The sequence below is a fragment of the Quercus lobata genome, chromosome 3 (genome assembly GCF_001633185.2).
Source record: "Quercus lobata isolate SW786 chromosome 3, ValleyOak3.0 Primary Assembly, whole genome shotgun sequence".
Lineage (NCBI taxonomy): Eukaryota > Viridiplantae > Streptophyta > Magnoliopsida > Fagales > Fagaceae > Quercus > Quercus lobata.
This window is the reverse complement of record NC_044906.1, coordinates 41,864,003-41,875,792: the sequence shown is the minus strand read 5'-3', so window position 1 is coordinate 41,875,792 and position 11,790 is coordinate 41,864,003. Positions and strand designations below refer to the sequence as shown.

Below are 11,790 nucleotides of genomic sequence, written 5' to 3'. Positions count from 1 at the left end.
GTTACTAGAAAAAAGATGTTGATTTTGTAATGTCAAATGCAGTTTCCTTTTGGCGCTAGTCATGGAAAAATGATCTCATTGTGAAGAACACGTGTTCCCTTGTGCATAAGATTATTAGTTCTAGACATTTTTTTGCTGTGAATTGTAAGTTATTACATATCTTCTTGTTTATTATTGTACTCTAGAAATGGGGAGATACGGTTGGAGGGTGAGAGAAGGAGTGATGGCATGCCAAATTGCCAATTCCTTGGGTAAAGATGAAGAGTGGGAGTTTTGTGTATTTAGGATTGAATTCCTTTTGCATGGATGTTGCTAGTTGTTTAGTTAGTTATTAGATCTCTAAATCTTGTTTAAACCAGGTGTATTTCTATTTCACCTTCAAAACTAATTCCTAGACACAGCTTCACTGCATTGTTAATAATCCCATATTATACTGACTACAAAAATGCAGTGGGGTTTTAGTTTTACAGGGGCCATTCTTTGTAGTTTCTGTGGTCCTACAACAGAACAGAGTGCAGAACCCATTTGTACTATTTGAACTTGTCTGGCCTAGGATATCCTATAATCTTCTTTCTTTTATCCCTCTTCGTTGACAACAAATATGCTATGTCATTATCATTTTATCTTGGAGTTCTTGGTCAATTAGAATATGTATACAATTGAAATCTGATTAGAAATGTACATAACTTCAAGTCTAATGAAATTTTGATGTTTGTAATTCATTAAAAATTTTATGTTAGTTTCTAAATGCGCTGAGACAATTTCTCAGTCTATAAGTTTTATCCTATGAATAATTAAATTATTTTACTTGTATATATGTTTGATCCAGCTAATCTGGGCTTTGTTTTCTTGCTGAACTGTTGAGCTCATACGTTCTTTCTTTATTTTAGATTTTGAAGAGTAGCAGGTTTGGGCAATAATTGTGATGGTGCACATGAGAAAAGTATTAGGATTTGACAATAGCGTTTAGCGATTGTTGAAGATTTGAAATTTGTGATTTTTTTTCCTTGTTTGTTATAATTTTCTATATAAAAAAAAAAAAAAAAAAAATATATCTGTTAATCTATTAGAGACTAGCCAATGTTGAATTATGAGTTTTTGTTTCTTAGAGAATATTGAATTTTAGTGGGCTCTAACACGCTTGTGAAGTGAAGTTTCAAGGGGAAAATAGCTAGATAGCATTAATTTTTAAACTATGTAGCCAAACAACACTATTTTCAAACTACCTAGTAAAATACCATTATTTTGGAACTCGACATTCCTACTATTGAGTTATGAGCAAAATTTTCAAAAAAAATTTAAATGACAAAATACACAGAACTCGACATTAGTAATGTTGAGTTTTAAAACAATGATATTTTGTTACATAATTTGAAAAGGGAGTAGCTTGGCTATATAGTTTAAAAATTAAGGCTATTTTGTTATTTTTGCCTAAATTTTAAGGGTGTATGATTGTTGCCACCTTAAGGCGTGACAATCAAAGAATACACCATTAGATTTATATTGTCTAATTGTATTTAGGGGTGTGCATGGGTCAGGTTGAAGGATTTTTTTTTTTTTTTTTTTAATTCAACCCACCAAACTCAATCCTTCATAGGAGTCCAACCCAATCCACATGGATTAGGTTGGACATTAAAAAAGAAGAAGAAGATGATTATTGGAACAATAAATTTATAAGATTACCAACACAAATAGCAATAGATTTACTAATCAAACTTGAATATAGCGCCAAATCAAACTTGAATATAGCACCAAATGAACACAAACTATTTAATTAGTACATCAAACCAACACAAATAAAAGCAGATTTATAGATTATAAATTTGTTGGTAGTTCATCAAACCAAAAGAGTAAATAATAAAATCATAAGATATATATTTTAAATATAAATTAAATATAGGCGGGTTGGGTTAGGTTGAATGGATTTGTGAATTTGTTGACCTGCACTCATTAAAAGAAAAGAAAAAAAAAAAAGGAAAAAAAAAATTAGTAACCCAACTCAACCTACCAATCCCTAAAAAAAACCCAACCCAACCCAGCGAGTTAGGTTGAATTGAGTCGATTTTGGCGGTGAGTTGACTACACACCCCTAATTGTATTGGATTTAGAAAAACAATCCAAAAATAGATCATTTGTTGTAGATGGAGGATACCTTTTGTTTGTTTTAAGCTAGGTTTTTTAATTTTTATTTTTTTAAAATTTTTTTGCCTATATGCTTGACTTGTAATTTTTTGTGAATAAACTTAGGTAGTTTTTTTCGTTTCCCAATTAAATTGAAACACCTAATTGTATTAATCAATAAAATATACACAATTTCCATTAAAAATATACATAATATTATTATTTTTAAGGATAATTAAATTCAATATAGTTATGGTTGAATTTATTAAATTTAATTGAGGAACATAATGTGTTGGACCCAAGATACTTTATTTAAGTCTACTCATTTGTCATAGGTTGTGTTTGACCACTAAGATTTTTCTCATTTGTTATAAAAGGAAAAGATATATATTAAAAAAGAAGAAGCAAAGGAAGATGAATATAAGGATGGGATGTATGTTGCTCAAGACGGAAAAGAAAGAGGATGAATCGACATGATATCTGGTGGAGTGGAGGTTAAATCATAACTGTACCCATGAATCGAGTCCTTCATTTGATAATTAGAGACTTGGATAGTGAAGTTAATTGAATCCCGCGCTACCTAAAAGCTTTTTTTTTTTCTTTTTTTGTGGAGAATTTACTTAAAAGCATATTTAATTATATTAATTTTCAAATACTATTATATTAATGATATATTAAACAGCCAAGTCAACCAAAGATAGGTTCCGGGTTCAAACTCATAATAATTCATAAATGAGTTTTTATACTTGCACATTTATTTTTTACATCTACTTTCACATCACGTTAAAACGTAAGTATTTTTAAATTTTGAACATTTACTTATTAGTTGTAGATATTAATGTGAAATAGTAGATGAAAAGGAGTGCAAACAGATATTTTTCCTTTCTAAATATCTATAACTCCTTCCATTTAATAAAAGGTAAATAATAAATAGTTGAAATTTTCTTTTTCTACCATAAAATTTCAAAGAAAAATAACTCAAATAATATCCAAGATCCAATTTCACCTCTCCCTCTCTCATTGTCTACTAAATACAAATATTCTCTCTCATTTTTTGTCTTGCCTTATATTTCACTAATCACAACTTACTATATATATATGTGTGTGTGTACGGACCGAGAATAGCAAGCTGACCCTTGAATTGTGTCAGCCCCATGTCCATTGGGACAACTTTGGCTCAATTCGGGCCCATATAGCCAAGCATTTGGAAGTTAGCCGAGCAGATAGGGAAATATCCAAGATATGCCGAGAACAGGAGATAATGCCTTAGGGGAATCTGCTTGCTAAGCAATAAAATCTGGCATCAGGCACAAGTTACTAGAGAGTCATTTCAACAGCAAGAGATAGGTCCCTTCTGACATGTGATACGATATGGAGGGACCCATTGACATGCCAAATATTCCTCTATCATGACTACCCCACCTAAAGAAGGGTATAAATAAGGAGGTAGGGGTAAGAAGAAGGGTTTGTAACAAAAATTGGGGGAGAGAGACATGAGAGAAGAGAGGAAAATCTATTATGGGGAGAAGAAAGTTTGGCTCGGACTATAGAGTGGGGGCTCAACTATGTGGTATCCTTCATGGCCGAGCTAAACTTGAGGTAGTTTAGCATTGAGGAAAAACAGTAACACCATAATTATCACTAATCACTTCCTTGAACCTCCCATTGTGGGATAAGCCCAATCCAAAATACAAGTAAGTTGGGGGTCTAAGCCCAATCAACCTAAGGTCATTGGGAACAGACCACCACAATATATATATATATATATATATATATATATATATAAAGTTTGGCTACAAAATTCTTTTTTTAGAAGAAAATTTAACTACAAACTTGGTTGTAGCCAATGATTACAACTAAAATTAACAAAATTAATGTAGCTATATATTTTGAAAATAATTGAATGTTATTTGTATTCTTAACAAGTATATCAAATTTATTACTATATTGGATATTATTTACTATTCGATACATAAATTTATTTTTTATACATAATTTTATACTATAAAACTTGAAATTTAAACATTTGATTAATGACACAACCATTTATCTTTAATTTTCTGAAATTTTTTCAAGCACAAATGATATAAGAAAAAAATGTAATCTAATTGTGGATTTGTCAAAATTCATATCTAATAAACAAATATTAAGTGAGGCTGTAGCAATTGACTACAATTAAGTTTGTATCTTTTTTTTTTTATTATTATAAAATAATTTTTTTTAAATAAAAAAATTCAAAATATAATATATCATAATTAGTAAGTATAATGTGAAATGAAAAAAATAGTAAAAAAAAAAAAAAAAAACTGTTTACATGTATAGTACCCGTTTGGATTGCACTAAGATTGGTGTTTACGTTTTCAGTCATTTTTTTTGCGCGTGAACAGTAAAATCATGTGATTTTATTGTGCAGGGAAAAAAATACTGTTCACGCATTGTTTATGCACGGTTCACGTACTGTTCATGGGTCCCACAATACTATTTACACATTTAAAAATTATTTTATTATAATATTTTCAGTTTTTATTTTCAATAAAAATAAGTTCAATCCAAACATTCCTATTGAGCCAAGGGAGAAGCGAGGTAAAAGGACTAAAATACTAGTAAGTAATAGTGGCAGTAAGTAGTAAGTAAACAGTAGAGTAGTATTGAAGCCTACTGGTTTGGGAGGTGGTGTGGAGATCGGAATTAGGCTTGGAAAACCGCTTTTGTTTTCTAATTCCAAAGAACTCTCAGGTACGGTCTTTCTCTCTCTACCTCTCCTGACCTGACCCTCAACCTCAGGCTTGGATTCACTCTCTCACTCTCTCTCTCTCTCTCTCTCTCTCAGTCTGTATAGCCGTTGTAGTAGTAGTCTACTAGTCTCCTCCTGTTCCCATAATTTTTTTTTTATTTTTTTGTTTTTTGTTTTTTCAAAACAAAAGCAAAACAACTTCAATAATCTTCTTCTTCATGTGTGTTCCACTAATAATCTCTCTTTCTCTGCTTCACAGTTCACAGACACAGAAGAAGAAGAAGAAGAAGAAGAAGAGGATAGTTGGGTATTGTAATGATAGAGAGATAAATGGGGAGTAGGGTTCCAGTACAGCAGCAGTACAATCTGAGATCTGCCAATTCCTTCATTGGAAGCCCTTTACATGATCTCAACACCGTCGACGCTCGCCCCACCGACATCGATTCCATTAGCGATGTCGATCGCGACGCCGTCACCGACGATGATGACTCCTTGGACCACCACTCCAATGCCGTTGTCAGTACTCTACTTTCTCCCTCTTCTTCTTCTTCTTCAATTCCCCTTTTCTTAAAGTATAGGAAAGGAGTGACTGAACTTACTTTACTGTTTTTCAACCTTAAAAGGGCTTGTTCTATTTATTATTAAATTAAAAATGAAGAAGGGGTATTAATTAAACGAGTTAGCTCAACTGACAAAGTTTCCTGCCTACCCGCACAAACAAATTAGTGTCTTGACTCGATGGGCGGGCTGGATAGATGTACACTCTATACTCGCAATGTCTATAATTTCATTATTTTTTAATGATGTCCACCTTTAAAATGTGAAATGTTGTGATGTGTACGGATAATATACAATAAAGACTGTGTGATAATCAATTTCCTATTAAATCCTATTATATTTATTATAAAAGAAAAAAAAAAAAAAAAGTAAGATGAATGTATTGGCTAATGAGAATTTTTCATGGGATTTGTTTTTATAAGCTCTATGCTATACCTATATGCAAAGTAATTAATTAAATTCTATGTTGATATCATATTTGTTATAGGACTGTATGCATGAATCCTATAGGAACTCTTTGCCGCTCCATGGTGTAGGAGTTGATGATGATCGCTCTAGCCTTGACAACAATGGGACTTCAAGGTCCCCCTATGATATCCTAACAATAGAAGGTATAATGATTGATTTCATTTAAAAAAAAAAAAAAACTTGAATTTTTATGTGCTCTTTGTTCCTTAAATTGGATGATGCCTGATTAGAATTTTTGAACCAGATGTTTCGCCTATTGAATCAGCAAGGTCAAGATTTCTACAAATTATTGTGGATCATTTCATTCTTGATCATGTCACTGAGGTGCCTGATTCTGAGGCTGACTATACTGGGCAGTCTAGCCAAGATAAACTAAATAAGAGGAAGACGAGAGAGGTCCAGTATGAAGGTGACCCGAGGTTTGCCTTACCCTTGATGTACGTGGCAAATATGTATGAAACTCTAGTTACTGATGTGAATAGCAGGCTTGTTTCATTGAATGGTATTCGTGACAAGACCATTGGAGTAGCCCTTGAGGCAGCTGGTGGTTTGTATAGAAGGCTGGCTAAGAAATTTCCTAAAAAAGGTATTGCATTTTCCTTCTTTAGGATGACTTTATTGTGATTTATTGCTATTTAAGTTCCTGTATCTTTATGCTTTTGTCTGCAGGACCATGTACGTTCAAAAGAAGAGAATTGGCAACTTCTCTTGAAACTAGGACAAGATTTCCAGAATTAGTTATACAAGAAGAGAAGCGAGTTCGTTTTGTCGTAGTCAATGGTTTGGATATTGTTGAAAAACCAAATAGCATGCCTATTGATGATGCTGAGTGGTAAGTTATACGTTTGTTTATTACGTTGAGAAGGGTGCATTTCCACTTCACTCTGTGGTGTGCCTTTATATCTCTCTCTCTTTCTTTTTTTTGGCTCTTGAGGGCAGGTTCAAACGGTTGACTGGTCGAAGTGAAGTAGCTGTCTCTCCTCGAGACTATAAGTTTTACTCTCCAAGACACAAGTACAGACGTGTTGCGTCAAACTCCATGTCTAATATCCCTGGTTTGCCTGTAAGTTTGATATGACTCCATTTATCAATCTACTAGGTCATCTAGATGTCTGTAGGAAATTATAAGGCTTAATTGCTTTCTAGAAAGAATTTGAAGATCCTTAATAAGGAAAATAGGATGAAAGTAAGAAAGAAAGAAAGGAAGGACGAAAGGTAAGAATTCACCCTCTAGATAGGACTGCCAATCGATGATCAGATTATTACTATTATTATTTTTTTCCACAGTCTGTTTTATTTCAACCTTTTGTTGTCTCCATAACAATGATAAATTTGTTCATTGATTATGTAAAGAAAATATTGGGAAATGTGACTGCAGTGGCATGTAACACATCCTGAACGCTGTGCCACATTGAGTAAATTTAAGGTGGTGTTAACCTTTTTTCTTTCTGATGTGCTTTTTCAGACATTTCCTGTTTCGGATAATTCTTCTTCATTGGCTACTGCTCAAGGTTTCCGCTCTGTAACTGATGTAAGAGTTACTTTCTTGCTTAAGTTTATGCAATAAATATCAATTTCCTAATGGGATAATATATGGTTGCATTTTATAAATAGCCACATCTGCATCTACATGGGAGTTGGCTAACATTCAGAATCCTGCTATACCTAATTTTAAAAATATTTATTACTAGGTCATATGTGTCGAGGCTTTGTGATCTTTTCTTAGCAAAAAGATTTTATTAAATTGGCCATGCTTGTTTTTCACACCCTATTCTGGTTTGCATTTGGTGCAAGTCAGGTGTCTAGATAAGATTGTGTCTCTATTAAGCTTATTAGCTAAGGTTATGTTCAATATTGTAGCAAGATTGACCATATAGAAAATGAAATTGACTTTAGAAAATTAAATAAAATTTTAATAACCTAATTAGTTAATAAGACCTAAAATAAAATCTGAATTGACCAATTGTAAAATTACAGTTGACTTCTAAAACTGAATTAAAAGAAAATTATTTTCACTCTCCCATCATCATTCACTAATCCTGAAATGTTGCTACAAATCATTTTTGCCATGATTTGGAGTTTGCTTGGGTTATGCCAAAGGCAGTGGCTCGGATGCTAAGCTATTGGGAAGGAAGATTTCCTCATCATAGAGGTTTTAAAGCTTGAAATGTGGCACCACTGTGTGTTTTGTGGAAAGTATGTGGTGAACAGAACAGTGTAACTTTAGACGGTGTTGCAGATCTAATCATCCACATCAAGAAAAGATTTTAAACTTTTGTATGCGTAGATGGTTGTTTTAGGAAATATTCTTTCTTGTACTGTCTTAGAATTCCTAGACATTCTAAGCCTTTCTAGTTGTAAATGATTGTTTTTGGCTCATGTTTTAAATGCATTCTGGGCTTTGGGCCTTTTAGGGTTCCTTTTAAAAGCTCAATGCTGCCCTTCCTTTCTTAAACCATTCTAGTCCATACCTTTTCATTTTATTCTCTTAAGACTTATCTTGGCTGTCTTAGGGCAGGACTTGTTTACAGAAATTATAATTTGGCTGCCAACACAACTAAAAATGGAATTTCAGGTACTTAATCTGTAGATATTTCAGTTTGCACAATATGTTCTGGACCCTACAAAATCCATTATAGAAATGGTAGGAAAAAAATTGTCCTAGAGTTAGGCTAATGATAGTAATTGCTTCACATCAATTTTCATTGAGCTCGGCTCGCGGGCTGGGGGACCTGACAGGATCCCCTGGAATTATAATCTGTCAAGGTTTATGATTATGGGCTCATCCTAGCATCCTCCTTGAGTTGATGCCAAACTTTGGAGACTGACATGAACCTGAGCTGAGAGGATTATTTGAGGGATGTAGTCATGCATTTCCCTAGCCAAAGAGAATTGTGATTCTGAAGAACTTATATATGTACATGCATCATGCAGAAATTAACTAAACTAATTCCTAGTTCCAGCTATTTTTTATTGTTTTTATTTAGATTATTTGTGCTCTCACATTGCCATGGTTATGTTTGAGGTGTATGCTTACGTTTTCTTGCATTTTACAGCATTTATTATAATACAAGGACGTGTTCATTCATTTTTTAATAATCTCTTTTCTCTCTTTTCTTTCACCTTTTTGCAGCCACAAAATCAGCAGCAGACTGTTTGCAAACATCCTATGCAACCACTTTCACATCAGCCCCAATTTCACCCAATTCACCAGAATCATCATCAACCCATGCAACAAAGTCCACATGCATCCCATTTTGCTCACAGTCATCAATGTGTTCCTCCTTCACACTTAACTGAAATTTCTCATTGTCATCAACCAACCATATCACAACAGATGGCATGCTTACAACCCCTCACAGGTGGCCATGCTGGAGGGCGCTTGCATGTAATGGTGAGGATTATCAAATTGACATGCTTTTCATCTAATATAAATAATTAGAGCACTTAGTTAAATTTAATAAACGTTTTTTTTGGTATGTGTTATCATAAATTGGGCATAATGAGCATGTATGTTACAATTAGACTTGTGTACTTGGGGAATATCAAATCTGTGTCCTTGGATGATGCTTTGTATGCTTCAGTTATTTTTTTCTTCTTCTTTTTGGATAAGTTGTATACTTCAATATAGTTATGAAAGAATACACACAATATTTGACACTGCTTGGCTCTAATGCAAGCTGGTTGGTTCTCATCAATTTCTTCACAAATATGTTTTCTGTTAACTGTGCCTATTTTATAATTGCTAAGTGATAAAGTGATCTTGATACTGTCTTGGTAATCTCTTCATGATATCTGTATTCTGTCATAGGATGCTGCTCTGCATACTCATCTAGGCCTGAAAAAGGAATAAGAAGAAAGTATTTGACACTGCTTGATTCTTTAATGAAAATTTGTTGGTTCTTGTGATTTATTGTGACCAAGATTTTGTGTGTTAGCTACATCATCAATTTTTTGCCAATAAGAACTAACCTTGAACTTCACTTCCACTTCTCTCAAGTCTGGGTGGAGGGTGAGGTCGTGGGTTCAAAATTGACTAGTTGCATGTGTAACTTACCAACAAAATAATTTAGATAATTTCTAAGTGATAAAGTGATCCTGATACTGCTGGCAACCAACATTACAGTATTCTGTAAATTTTAGCAATTTAAGGCTCCATTTGGTTCTTAAATAGGATGAGAGAAAAGACAAGCTTCTACCTGTAGATGGCAAAGATGGCTTTCTGTTTGTAGTAATCGTAGCCAATCTCTTCTTATTCTTTTGTCAAGAGTCTTGTAGCTCAATGACATTACTTGGTTTTTTTTATAAGGAGAACCAAGGTTCAAATCCCTCCTTCTCTACTTGTAACAATTGAATTATCAAAAACATTTCTTCTCATTCTTTGTCCATCCAAAAACCAAATTCGGAGTAAATCAAATGTCAACACCTTTATTAAATATATAAATCTGGGTTTATGTGTATTTGTATGTATGTTTTGTCTTTTCTCTTAATGGCAAAGTAACCATATGAGGGGATATTTTAATAGATGTCTCTGCTGCCTTTTTTGTCAAGTAAAATGTTTTACTTAATTTTATCAAACTGTTTTCATTCACATGTTTGTGCTCATATGAGATGTACAAGAGTACTAGCTGTAGTGCCAATTTATTATTTTCCTTGTTTTTTTTTGCTTAGATATTGAGTGGACAATAGCCAGTATGTGGTTTCAATACCTGAATTCTGGAACTGATTTTAGTCCTTGTAACATAATTTATTTTCATTAGAGTAATAATCCATTGCCTCTGGAGTGCGTTTGATTAGAACGTTTATGTATACTTGTGCTCAAACTATGCATGACTTCTGGTTCATTCCTCTAAGTAGTTTATTGTACTTGGGTCTTTATTGATGTTTTTTATTCTTTCTAAATTTTTCAATTTGTTTGTGGTGCTACTTTTTTGTTTTGTAATGAGACTCCATTTAAAACTCTGTATTTGTGCATTCAAACGCTATGGATAACAAATTTTTTTAATGGGACTCTAGGGCACAACAAAATCTTTCACACCACCTTTGTTTTGAGTTGTGGTGGGTCCTAATATAATTTTTTTTAATATATATATATATTATTTTATTTTGACCTATGATGGGCTGACACCTCAGCTTGTGAAAATGTTGTAAGATTTTGCTTTGGTCGTAGAACATTTTTGATGACTAACTATGGATAACAAAGTGGAATAAATTCCTTACCTCTATTAATAATCTTTTTCTTTCTAACCTTCTCTCTATCTATGCTTTCTACTGACCTTTAAGATTGGTTACATTTCAGCCATCCAACCTTGCAAAGTTTTGTGACGAGTGTGGGGCCCCATACCTGAGAGAAACTTCTAAGTTCTGCTCAGAATGCGGTGTAAAAAGGTTAGGAACATGATATGGTTTCTACATTTTTTTCTCTAACTCTGTTCAGAATTTTTTTTTTTTTTTTGGTTATAGGTAATATCAACTTTGTATTAATACAAGAACAGATATACAAAGGGGATAAAAGAAGTATATCAACTATACACCCTTAAGTCCCCCTAAGTTTACAATTTTTTTTTTTAAATAAATGTACATGTATATATATATATTTGATGTAGAAGTCTGAAGTATGAATTAGTTTTGGTTTACAGCAAAAATAGTGTTTAGCCATTATTACTCTTTTGCGTTGAGAACTAGAGATGATGGTTATAACCCCTAGGGGTTGGCTCAAGTGATCAAGGCCTTGGTCTTGGTGGTGTGCTCTCTCCAAGTCTAAGCTTCGAATAATCCCCTTGGGTGCAAACAATTTCTAGGGCCATGTCCCATTGGCGAAGGCAGTGATTTGTTCCATGTGATGTGAGCGCGTTACATTGGTCTGGGGTTTAATTGGATTTTAAATTTAAAAAAAAAAAAAAAAAAAA

The 11,790-nt window shown here is 33.2% G+C and overlaps 1 protein-coding gene across 3 annotated transcripts; it reads left to right on the top strand.

The window, feature by feature from the left end:
* Positions 1-4,746: 4,746 nt before the first annotated feature.
* LOC115978631 (uncharacterized protein At2g02148) lies at positions 4,747-11,790 on the top strand. Of its 3 annotated transcripts, none has more exons than XM_031100464.1 (10): positions 4,747-4,857; positions 5,115-5,371; positions 5,901-6,024; positions 6,126-6,467; positions 6,551-6,713; positions 6,821-6,944; positions 7,347-7,412; positions 9,015-9,275; positions 11,181-11,269; positions 11,559-11,790. In XM_031100464.1, exons 2-10 carry the CDS (start codon positions 5,186-5,188, stop codon positions 11,602-11,604), a joined length of 1,401 nt encoding a protein of 466 aa, XP_030956324.1. In that variant the 5' UTR covers positions 4,747-4,857; positions 5,115-5,185; the 3' UTR covers positions 11,605-11,790. The 3 variants fall into 3 exon arrangements, with proteins under 3 accessions (XP_030956324.1, XP_030956325.1, XP_030956326.1); XM_031100465.1 differs by having other exon boundaries at positions 11,521-11,585; XM_031100466.1 differs by lacking the exon at positions 11,559-11,790 and having other exon boundaries at positions 11,181-11,514.

What these genes read in the sequence shown, in the direction of transcription:
- LOC115978631 (XM_031100464.1), top strand. Translation starts at nt 5,186, where the DNA reads ATGGGGAGTAGGGTTCCAGTACAGCAGCAGTACAATCTGAGATCTGCC. An exon ending in ACCACCACTCCAATGCCGTT is followed by an intron (nt 5,372 to 5,900) that starts GTCAGTACTCTA and finishes TATTTGTTATAG; the next exon opens with GACTGTATGCATGAATCCTA. An exon ending in TGATATCCTAACAATAGAAG is followed by an intron (nt 6,025 to 6,125) that starts GTATAATGATTG and finishes TTTTTGAACCAG; the next exon opens with ATGTTTCGCCTATTGAATCA.